General features: G+C 39.2%; 1 protein-coding gene across 1 annotated transcript in view; it reads left to right on the top strand.

Moving 5' to 3' along the window:
* si:ch211-272n13.3 (ankyrin repeat domain-containing protein 26) overlaps nt 1-12,080 on the top strand; it is a 154,829-nt gene that overhangs the window by 129,907 nt on the left and 12,842 nt on the right. Inside the window, exons 35-37 of the mRNA XM_043708882.1 lie at nt 1,796-1,937; nt 3,261-3,551; nt 4,527-4,762. Of these exons, the coding sequence (XP_043564817.1) occupies nt 1,796-1,937; nt 3,261-3,551; nt 4,527-4,762 (669 nt within the window). The remainder of the gene's footprint in view (nt 1-1,795; nt 1,938-3,260; nt 3,552-4,526; nt 4,763-12,080) is intronic.

The following is a 12,080-nucleotide window of genomic DNA, read 5'->3' as shown; positions in this document are numbered from 1 at the left end:
CCTTGGTTTGCTGTATTTGAGAACATTTCATTGTGATTGGTTGCTTGTCCCTGTTTGCTGACATTACTGTTTTTAGGCCCATGGAGATCTCCTTAATTGAGTTTGCCTTCTCAATGGGAAATCCACACCACAAAAATTGATATATTTTTCCAGACAGCTTTCTTCAAAGTCAACAGCGGGTGCCATTGTTTCACTGCTGGTTGCAAATTCAAGTCCATAATGTTTGGTGACAATGGAATTTAACAGTTGTAGATGTGATGTAGTTGTCAGCTTGAAGATTTCATTGGATTGTGAAATAGGCAGAAACATGGAATATAGCATTTGGCACAGTAAAAAGCAAAGTGCTGCATTTTGGCAAGACTAATATTGAAAGATAATGTACAAGCATAACTTTGAAAGTTGTGGATTGGCAGAGAGGCTTTGTTTTCCACGTACACGATCCTTAATGATGGCTGAGCAAGTGATTTTTTTTTCAAAGATGTGTTACTTGTCCTTAGGCATAGAACATAAAAGCAGAGACAGCATTGTTGAACTTTATTAATTACAGGCCTCAACCAGAACATTATAGATAGTACTGTTAAGATTTTTTTTTCCTTGACTTAAGTCCACACTTGATGCAACTTCACTACACCAACTTCTGTGAACAAGCAAAATTTTATTAAGCACAGTTCAATACAAGTTTTGGAGAAATCCTGAACACTTCATCATGGAGGTGAAGTGTGTCCAGGGAAGCGCTCTCTGAACAAAGGAAACAGTCCTTCCTTTATATAAAATCTTTGCATCACAATTAGTAATACTCACAAGACAATCCCCAGTCGCTCCCTCATTGTCACATGGCACTCAAGACAATGCAGTGACCACCTCACTTCCAGAAACAATGTAATGCAAATAATCCCTTAATGGCCAGATCTGGTGTGATTTGTATTTTTTTTAACTATAGTGAGTAGTCAGAATTCCAACTGTAATGTTCTTATTGATTTCTGAATCGGGGATGAAAATGTAAGTAGCTCTGAATGGCATGAAAATGGCCATGTAAATGGCTCTGGATAATAGGAGACGATAAGGTAATTTCTTACAATTTGTCTGTAAATCAGAGTCATCCCATCCTAGCCTCAGGTCATCCAATTTCCTGCAGGTCAGCAGAGCAAGTTAACTCTTTAATATCACAGTACTGGCCACAGCTCTTCAGCTCAAGGCAGAAATTGTCCGTCCTTAATGCCAAACAGGATTTTCTAAGGGACTTTTACAGCAAAACTGGAAACCCTATATTATTTAAATGGTAAATATTGCCACTTGTTGTAAAATATACAGCTTCTCTTTTTTTATCCTGTAGGAAGCTATTTTTTTATTCAAACCTTCTCTCTCCATTTTCCCATCACCCAATCCCTCCTTCTACATTTCATTGCTCACACTTTCCTTGTATCCAGTTAAATTTACATGTAGATATTTGAATAGAATCTTTCAATGCTATTTTCTTTAGGGTAGGGGCTGGGTCTGGGCAGGATACTCTTCGGACAATTGGTGTGGACTTGATGGCCCAAATGGTCTCTTTCTGCACTATAGGGATTTTATAATTCTATGATTTTCCCTGAAACAACTGGGTCTGGTTTTTAATTTGCTGTAGAGTGTTAAATTGAGCTCACTGTTACTGCCTTAAAGGTCACTTATTATGTTTTCTTATTACATATACTCCAGATTATAGCCAATATAACTTGAAATGCAAAGTAGAATCTCCAGTAAAAGTTATATTAAGATAATAGATGACTTCAGTTAGGTGATTGTATTTGTTATGCAGAATAAGAACATTGTTGAAGACTACCAAAAAGAAATTAAAGGATTATGAGAATGGACAAATTGTCAGTCAACTGGGTGGTATTCAAGAACTGAATCATGGACACTCTGAATCTGAAACCACTCTTAACAGACTGAAGACAAAGGTGAGACCATTGTGTATTCTAAATTTAATGGTACAGTGCATACACTGACTTTTACTGGTGCTATGAGATGTTATGCCTTGAGTAGTGTACAGATATACAACAGATATTCCTTTATGAATAGAAAACCAGGAACTGTGGATGCTGAAGATCTGAAACAAAAAAACTCTGGAGAAACTTATGTCTGACAGCATCTGTAGAGAGGAAGAGAGTTGAATGCTGGTCACTTGATGTTAAAACATATTAGATAAGTCATGTTAAATTATTTTCTTTGTTTCCCAGTAATCAACTCAACAGCTGGGTTGGCAAAATCTTAGGATCAGCAAGTTTACTTTGCACTCAGAAATTGTGCAGGTTGTGACATCTCAATCTAAAGATTTTATTATTCTTGGTGAATCAAGAAATCTTGGATAATCAAATAGAAATCGCAAAATCAAAGCTGCTATTTTGCATCATTGTTAAAGATCAGATATCAGATTGAGATCATCAGCTCTCAAAATGTAAAAGCTCGAAGAAGAGCAAAGCAAATATCTCCAGTGCCGACACCAGTATTTATCCCTAAATTAAAATGACAACACATTCAGCTCGTCTGTGTCCTCAGAATTATGTAGTGTGGTTCCTGTTTTGGAATGTATATTAATTTGGACAACATTCCCTAATATTACCCATTATCCAGATTATTAACGTAATTTGTTAACAGAAGCAGTCCATTCCAGAAGCACAGTACTGCAACCTACTTCCAGAGATATGCACCAGTGACACACATATCGTTATATTAAACTGAGAGTCACTGATCATATCTCGAACTATTCAAAAATTAAAAATCACACAACACCAGGTTATAATCCAACAGGACTAGTTGGAAGCATAAGCTTTCAGCACGCTGCTGCTCCTTCAGCTGATTCATATAATTAAAGCAAACAGTTGCTTGTCCTATTCATACAAGTTCCAATTGCATGTACAGGGCAGTGCTGTGCTTGGTCATCCCATGTCTGTAAATTGTCACCCTATAGAATACCTCAGCAAGTGGAAGTCTTTAAAAAGGATCAGGAACCATCCAGTCACCACTCAGCTGAAGAAGGAGCAACGGTCCGAAAGCTAATGCTTCCAAATAAACCTGTTAGACTATAATCTGATGTTGTGTGATTTTTAACTTTGTCCACACCAGTCTAACCCTGGCTCTTCCACATCATATTCTAAAATTATTCAGGGACATTAGATGTGACTTGCATGTATAAGTATATATGTTTGGAGCTATCAAGTTTCATAAATGTCAAGCAGGAGACTCTTAAGGTATTTGTAACCTAATTTCTCCATATCTCTCAGGTTGAAGAGTTATCCCAGCAGTTGGAAACTGAAGCTGCTAAGGGTAGGCATTTGGAATCAACCAATCAAGAACTTTCTGCACAGGTTGCATCAATGAAAATTCTACAGAAAAACCAAGATCGGCTAGAAAAGAGAAAACACCAGCTAGAGGAAGAAATAGTCAGTCTGAAACATCAGATTGAAACTAATTTGATAAACTACAGTCACATAGAACAATACAAGAGGGACATAGAGGAACATGCTCGTAAGGAAATCAAGCAGAAGCTAGAAGAAGTCAATTTATTCTTACAGGTAAGATTCTTTTTGTATGGGATTTCACATTGAAATCACTTCTTGTAACTTCTTGGATCAGAATCTGTGCTGCTCATTAATGATTCTCTAATCTGATCAATTAAAGCATACAGTTGCTTGTCCTGTTCATACAAATTCCAACTGCATGTACAGGGCGGTGCTGTGCTTGGCCATTCCAAAGTCTATAAATTGGCATGCAAAACCCCATAGAGTAACTCAGTTTTTAAAAGGATCAGGAACCATACTGTCACCAATCACCAAAATTCTGAGTATTTGTTTTTCTTCAGCCAACTGAACTGAATAAATTGTAAGTTTCTGTGAAACAAATCTTAGTATCCTTAATTTTTTAAAAAGAATCCTGTATCGACAGGCTTGCGATAAACTCGTCCTTAATACATGCCCTTGAATTAGTCCTCGTGTAAGGAGCATATTCTGAGGAAGAGATTTTTAAATGTGTGTGATTTGATCTAGTTCTGTTATTGTTACTAGTAACTTGTTTCTAATTTGTGTATAATTAGTTTTAACACTATGGTCCGACAACATTTTTCAGCCTATTGGAGAGAATAGGGATATGTAGTAGGCAAGCTATGCAATTTCCAATGAAATTGATCAACTAAAGAGACAGCAGATAGTCATAATGCCCCTTATTCCCATTCACCGCATAGCTAAGACTGTTACATTTCAGACTCTGGCAGGCAGAAGTTTCAAAAACTCTGTTTAGAACAAAAAATGCTAAGGAGAAAGAACAAATTGTGTAACGGTATTGTACAACTGTGGAGGCATTTTGCAACAGAAGCCAACCTCAAACCTGTAAAATAAATGCTTAATTTAAGTAATCTAGTCTCACAACTTGACGGATAACTTCAATTCTTTGAATTTACAATGCAGCATAAAAACTAGCCATTACCAAAAATGTATAATATAAAATTAATTTATTCCAATGCAGTATTAAATTGTTGCACTCCTTGTGTTAAGACTCAACAGGCCTCCCAAGAAGCTTTGGAACAATTGAGAGCCACAAACGAAAGCACAATTAGAAGTCAACTGGACCAGAGAATAAAAGACCTGGAATTAGAGCTCAATAAACTTAGAACTTCACAACAAGACAGCATTAATCTGAAAGATTCCGCACAGTTGGAATTTGAAAGATACAAAGAATTGTATTCAGAAGAATTAAAACTACGTAAATCTCTTGCAGCCAAACTTGACAGGTGAGACATTTGTAAGCGTTATCCCCCAAGCTTGGATGGTTCAGGCAGACGTTGGGTGGTAAGACAGTGTCGATGGAGGAGGTCCAGGGCATGCATGTTCTTAGCGCAGTGGGAGGGGGAGTTGAAGTGTTCAGCCCCAGGGCGTTGGGGTTGATTGGTGCGGGTGTCCTGGAAGTGTTCTCTGAAGCGCTCTGCAAATAGGCGTCCTATCTCCCCAATGTGGACGAGACCCCATCAGGAGCAACGGATACAGTAAATGATGTGTGGAAGCGCAGGTGAAACTTTGGATGTGGAAGGTTCCTTTGGTGCCTTGGACGGAGGTGAGGGAGGAGGAAGAAAGCCTCATCTTCCGCCTCAGGACCCTCCAACCCCATGACATCAATGTGGATTTCACCAGTTTCCTCATCCCGCCCCCCGTCTTATCCCAGTTCCAACCTTCCAGCTTAACACCGTCCTCATAACCTGTCCCACCTGTCAATGTTCCTTCCCACCCAGTCGCTCCACCCTCCTCTCTGACCTATCATCTTTACCCCCACCTCCATCCACCTATTGCACTCTCAGCTACCTTTTCCCCAGCCCCACCCCCCTCTCACATTTATATTTCCACCCCTGAGGCTCCCAGCCTCATTCCTGATGAAGGGCTTTTGCCTGAAAAGTCGATTTTCCTGCTGTTCGGATGCTGCCTGACCAACTGTGCTTTTCCAGCACCACACTCTTGACTCTGATCTCCAGCATCTGCAGTATTCACTTTCACCTAGCTTAGTGGGCTAATCAACTGTCAACCCACAACCATCCAGCTATGACCTATGCAGAAAAGAATAATCCTCCGCACTTGGGATTGCAGACAGAAAGATACATTAACCTATATATTAAAACAGATTTATCTCTTTGCTGTTTTTGAGGGAAGGGAGATTATTTGAAATTGGATAAGCTTGAAGGACTCAACATTGAGTTCTCCAATTTCAAATAGCCTCCATTTCCTTCTCTGCCTCTCCCCCTCCCTTCCAATCCTCCCAGCCGCTTACTGGATTCATTCGTCCCATTGACCAACTAGGTTGCACCCTCTACTTCTGTTCACCTATCCCCACTTCACTGCCCTGCCCCTGCCACTACCACCCTCTTCATCTGCAGCTCCGCTTACACCCACCCCCAGTCCAGAAGAAGGGTTACACCCAAAACGTCGACTTCTCCACCTCCTGATGCTGCCTGCATTGCTGTGTTCTTCCAGCCTCCTGCTTGTCTACGTTATAAAACCATGACCAAGAAGTCTTCATAAAGTCAAAGAGGTATACAACACAGAAAAAGGCCTTTCGGACCATCGTGTCTGTGCAACCAAAAACAACGATCTAACTATTCCAATTCCATTTTCCAGCATTTGTCTCATAGCCTTATAGCTGAAAATGTGTTGCTGGAAAAGCGCAGCAGGTCAGGCAGCATCCAGGGAACAGGAGAATCGACGTTTCGGGCATAAGCCCTTCTTCAGGAACAGCTTATGCCAGAAACATCGATTCTCCTGTTCCCTGGATGCTGCCTGACCTGCTGCGCTTTTCCAGCAACACATTTTCAGCTCTGATCTCCAGCATCTGCAGTCCTCACTTTCTCCTCATAGCCTTATATGCAAGTATATATCGAAATAATTTTTAAATGTCATAAGAAGTCCTGCCTCTACCACCCTTACAGGCAGTGATACCCAGGCTGCCACCACTATCTGGGTGAAGAAGATTTTTTTTGCATCTCTTCTAAATTCCTGCTCAATCACTTAAATCTATGGCCTGGTCATCGATGCCTCCATCAAAGGGAAAACTTAGTGCATCTTGTCTGTGCCCCTCATAATTTTGTAATTTTTCAGATCCCGGACATACAACCATCAAATTCAATAATGTTTATAGATACTACATAATCTGGCATCATATGATTAAACAGCTAGAAACATTTCCAATTTGAGTTGACAACTCGAACAACTGATTTAGTGTTCAGCAGCAATTTGAATAAAGCTCTATATGGGGCAACACCTGCACGAGGACAACGATAAACTTACAAAATGGATAAATAATTGGCAAATAAAGTTCAACACATTTAATTGCAAGGCAGTATATTTGGTTAGAAGGGGATATCACTTACTACTCACATGTGAATCTAGGTGGGGTAAAGGAATCAAGGGAGCTCACAGTAAATTTAGACCAATCACTAAATGATCTACCACAATTTTGGTGCCTTGGATGGAGGTGAGGGGGGAGGTATGAGTGCAGGTTTTACAATTCCTGCAGTGGCAGGGGAAGGTGCCGGAGGAAAGGGTGGGTTGTTAGGAGGTGTCGACCTGATGAGATAGTCGCAGAGGAAACAGTCTTTACGGAAAGCTGATAGGGGTGAGGAGGGAAATGTATCTCTGGTGGTGGGGTTTGTTTGTAGGTGGCGGATATGGCAGAGGATGATGCGACGTATACAGAGGTTGGTGGGGTGGAAGATGAGGATCGGTGGAGTTCTGTCCGTGTTGGAGGGGTGAGGGGAGGTGCGGGATGTGGATGAGATGCGCTGGAGGGCATCAACTACGTGGGAGGGGAAATTGCTTTAGTCTACTAAACTGTCAAAATGGACTCCTGTTCTTTAAATGGTACATTAGGATCTTTCACATTTACCTAAAAGAGCAAAGGGAGCTTCAATTTAACAGCTCTTTAAAAGGCACATTGTCTAGCAATGGAACATTCTATTACTTCTGATGTGTCCGCCTAAATTAAGTGCTTCCTGAAGGAGGTTTTGAACCTGTGCATTTATGATTCAGTTGAGAATGCTACCTGTGAGCCAAGTTTGAACCATTTAACCAATTTCTTATTAATATTGCTCATTCCTTGCATTAACCAAACATATATCACCAATTCAGGCACGGAATTTGCTTTAGTGATGAGTGCCAATCATTAACTTCAAATCCCTCTATTATCTTTTGATTAATCAAGATTTGGTTTGGAGTAGTATGTTTTCCCAGAGGTTGAAACTAAATGAAAGTATCAGTATGAGTAATCTTAATTCAATATTTTTTTGTGACTGACCTGTCTGGTTCAGAAAGGTAGAGAAGTGGAAGTTCTATTGCAGATGCCTAATCAGTTTATCATCAGTTCTAGCTGTTGTAAGTGTGGCAGGTGCAGGCAAGTCAGGAAGCCCAGCAGCTTTTATTATGCAGGCCCCTGGCAAGGGACAAGGGTGATAGGTATCTTCTATTGGGGTGTCACTATGCCATTAAACAATATTTCACTTGTTAGAGGTCTTTAGGGCAGTTCTATCCAAAATACCAGATTTACTTCGGATTATGGTCTTTTTTGACTCCCTTGACGACTATCAACAATTACAACAGTGACCACCTCTCCATTCTGGTACAATTGGGACTACAGAGCTGGCCAGCCCATTTTTGTTTATTTTATTTTAATTCTTTAATGAGTAATAGGCCCATTACTGTTTTCCCTTCAAATGAGTGGCCTTCATAGGCCATTTCACAGAGCATTAAAAATCAGCCACATTGCTGTGGATCTGGAATCGCATGTCGGACAGATATTTGGTAAGCACAGCAGACTTCCCAATAAAGCAATGAAAGTCCCATTTTGACTCGAGTGTTGCTGGTACTATAATATTGTGGTAGGGTAGCCAGTTTCCAACATTTTAGTCAGGGATAGAATATGTCTCAACGTAAAATCCACCCCCAAATGAAAACTGCATATTTTGATTTTCAAAGTTGGTAACTGTGATGGGTACTGTTAGGGATCAGATCAAAACCACTCAAGATATGTTAAGAAGATAGTCTAGACTCTACGTTTTCTTATTGTAAAGGTAAATGAAAGTGTTGCATTCAGATGCAATTTGATTGGTCAAACTACTCGACATTAAGGAAAACACACTTTATACTACAGTTAAAGTACAGACAAAATAAAAATAAAAGAATCAGTTTAACTGTAACTGTATCAAAATGCCTAACAAAATAATAGATATATTAACTACTACTAATTGACCATTCAAATATAGTAACATCCCAGAAATACACCCTTCGCGAAGACAAATTTAATAAAATAGATCATAGTGAGTTTTGAGAAGATTTGTAGCTCAGGTTGAGGTTTTGGATGTAGGTTTGCTCGCTGAGCTGCAAGGTTCATTTCCAGATGTTTTGTTACCTTTACTAGGTAACATCTTCAGTGGGCCTCAGGCGAAGCATTGCTGAAAATTCCTGCTTTCTATTTATATGTTTGGGTTTCTTTAGGTTGGTGATATCATTTCCTGTGGTGATATTATTTCCTGTGGTGAAGTCACTTCCTGTTCCGTTTCTCAGGGGGTGGTAGATGGGGTCTAACTCGATGTGTTTGTTGATAGAGTTCCGGTTGGAATGCCATGCTTCTAGGAATTCTCGTGCATGTCTTTGTTTGGCTTGTCCTAGGATGGATGTGTTGTCCCAATCGAAGTGGTGTCCTTCCTCATCCGTATGTGAGGATACTAGTGAGAGAGGGTCATGTCTTTTTGTGGCTAGTTGGTGTTCATGTATCTTGGTGGCTAGTTTTCTGCCCATTTGTCCAACGTAGTATTTGTTACAGACCTTATTTTCCAAATAATCGATTATCCGAACGAAATAGTGTCCGCTCATCTCATTTGGATAATCGAGTTTCCACTGTATAGGGTCTTAAGATCCTATACAGACAATGAGCAAAACTAACGTCATTTACAAAATACCTTGCAAGGACTGTAACAAACACTACATAGATCATTTCACATGCAGTTCCAGCTGCTGTAAGAAAACCCCAGCTTTTAGCTGTTACAGAGTGAAGAGTAAGAGCTTCCACACCCAGCTTCAAGACCACAGCAACGGCTGAGAGCTAAAACTAAAACTCCTGGTTCTGTGGCAGCTTGACCCCATCTATTAAGCCAGTTTCTATTGTTCCAATTTTTTTTAAAAATCAAAGGCCCCTGAAGTTGTTTACTCTATTGGTTTTGAGCAGATTGTTCAGCAGCTCTGTTTCAATCTTGATTCTTTTTTTAAAAAAAAGTCAAAATACACTTCGTAAAGTCATGTATCATCACACCTTTTTCCCACTCCTCCATAATTTAAAAAAACCCATCAATTTACAAAGATGGCTTCATTTGTAGAAACCTTTAGCTTTACACCATTAGTACATTACAATACATATACATTACATATATAGCCTAAGCATGCAAAAAATGACCACTACAGTCCATTTCAGTTCTTTTCTTCCCACCACTGAATGCCTTTGTCTTCATTCATCAAAGTTGTGACAACACGTCAGCAATTATGTTCTCTCATCCTGTATAGTTTTGAAATTGAATGGCTACAATAATCTGTCTCCAAACAGTCTGGTATTTTTCTCCTTAACTTTTTCCCTTAAACTTTAAGGGGTTATGATCAGTATGTATAATTATCTAGGGTGCATTACTGGCATTATAAATGTTGTAAAGCTAACATTAAACTCAAGGATACTTCTCAATTGTGGAATATTTCTGTTGATGATTAGTCAGTTTTCTGGAAAAATAACCAATAGATCTTTCTATCTCGTCGTCATCTTGAAAGAGTTCAGCACCAACACTCACATCACTCTCATTGATAGCCATCTCGAATGTCTTTGCTTAATTAGGTGTAGCTTACACTGGGACAGTGGTTAACAGCTTTCAGGCTGTCAGGTGCCTTCTGACATTTGTCCATCCACTGAAATTTTCTGAACTTCTTCAAAATGTCAGTCAGTGCAGCAACCACACTGCTAACATTTGGTCTGAACTTTCAATAAAAACCATTCAATCCCAGAAATTGTAGTACTTCCCTCTTTGTTGATGGTTTGGGAAACTTACCAATGACCTTTGTTTTCACATCCCATAAGGCCATCTGTCCATGTCCAATAACATGGCCCAGGAATGTGACTTAGGCTTTTGCAAACTCACTCTTAGGTTTATCACCAAACCTGCCTCTGAAGTCAATCAAACAATTCTGATAGATGCTCCAAATGTTCCTTCCGTGTGTGACTAAAAATCACCAGATTGTTGATGTATACAACACAATTGGGTAATCCAGAAATTATCTTATTGGTTAGTCTTTGAAATATGTCTGGTGCATTTTTCATAGCAAATGGCATGGCTTTAGACTGGTACATTCCATTTGGCGTCATGACAACCGAAGTTTCCTTCACTTTCTGATAACATACCTGCCAGTGTCCTCTGAGTAAGTCCAACTTTGAAATATAAGTTGTTTCTTCTGCCTTCTCAATACAGTCTTCCAAACATGGAATAAGATATGAATCAGATTTTGTAACTGCATTGGCTTTGCGATAGTCCACACACAATCGTTAGGTACTATATGATTTTAGTACTGTTACTATGGATGAGCTTAATTAACTGCAACTCACTTTGATTATATTGTGTCTCAGCACACATTTAATCTCTTTTTGAAGCTGTGCCAACTTTAGAATGTGAAGGCTACAAAAATGTTGCTTAATTGGAATAGCATTTCCTATATCTACATCATGCATAATCAGATTAGTACTTCCCAGCTTATTCCCACATATCTCCCCATGTGATTATTATAATTCTTTTTTTGGGTCATTTCAATTTTCCTTTTGAAGGTAACTCAGTAATTTATCCCAATTTTTAAGAAATTTCTCATTGTCCAATTCAGAATCTTCGTTAATTCACACTTTGCTCTCCTTCTCTGTCAAAATACCTTTTGAGCATATGTACATGACACACTTGAAGAGATTTCTTTCTATCTGGTGTTCTTATCAAATAATTCATTTCACTCAATTTCCTTTCAGTTTGAGAAGGTCCACTTGCCTTTTAAAGGTTCACCTACCGCCACTGGGAGTAACACTAACACTTAATCTCCACTAGTTAAATTACATGTTTCTGATCTGGCTGCTTCCTGTTTCATCACATGCTGTGTGACTTTCAAATACTGTCTAGCCAACTCACCCATTCTATTTAATCTTTCCCTAAGATTTCACTCACAGTCCAGAATCATAGATTGACCAAATGTGTGGTCTTTGCACTCTGACTCACCAATTTCTCCTTAATTCATTTCAATGGTCCTGTCACATCATGCCCAAAAACTAATCTAAATAGACCGAATTTAGTTGATTCATTGGGTGCATCCCTAATTGCAAAAGTGCTTCATGAGACAGTAATGATATAGTAGTGCAGTATTGAATGTTGGTATCTTAGGTTGTTGGAAAATTATTTTCAACACAGCTGAAATTTCAATGGTTTTATGTAATGAGCATGTATCCTAATAGTTTTCTTTGTATCAAAGATTGTACAAAAAGCTTTGAAGATATCCAGTTTGTTT

The sequence above is a fragment of the Chiloscyllium plagiosum genome, chromosome 19 (assembly GCF_004010195.1).
Source record: "Chiloscyllium plagiosum isolate BGI_BamShark_2017 chromosome 19, ASM401019v2, whole genome shotgun sequence".
NCBI classification, from domain to species: Eukaryota; Metazoa; Chordata; class Chondrichthyes; order Orectolobiformes; family Hemiscylliidae; genus Chiloscyllium; species Chiloscyllium plagiosum.
The sequence above is the reverse complement of the archived record's forward strand: the minus strand, read 5'-3'. Positions and strand labels throughout refer to the sequence as shown.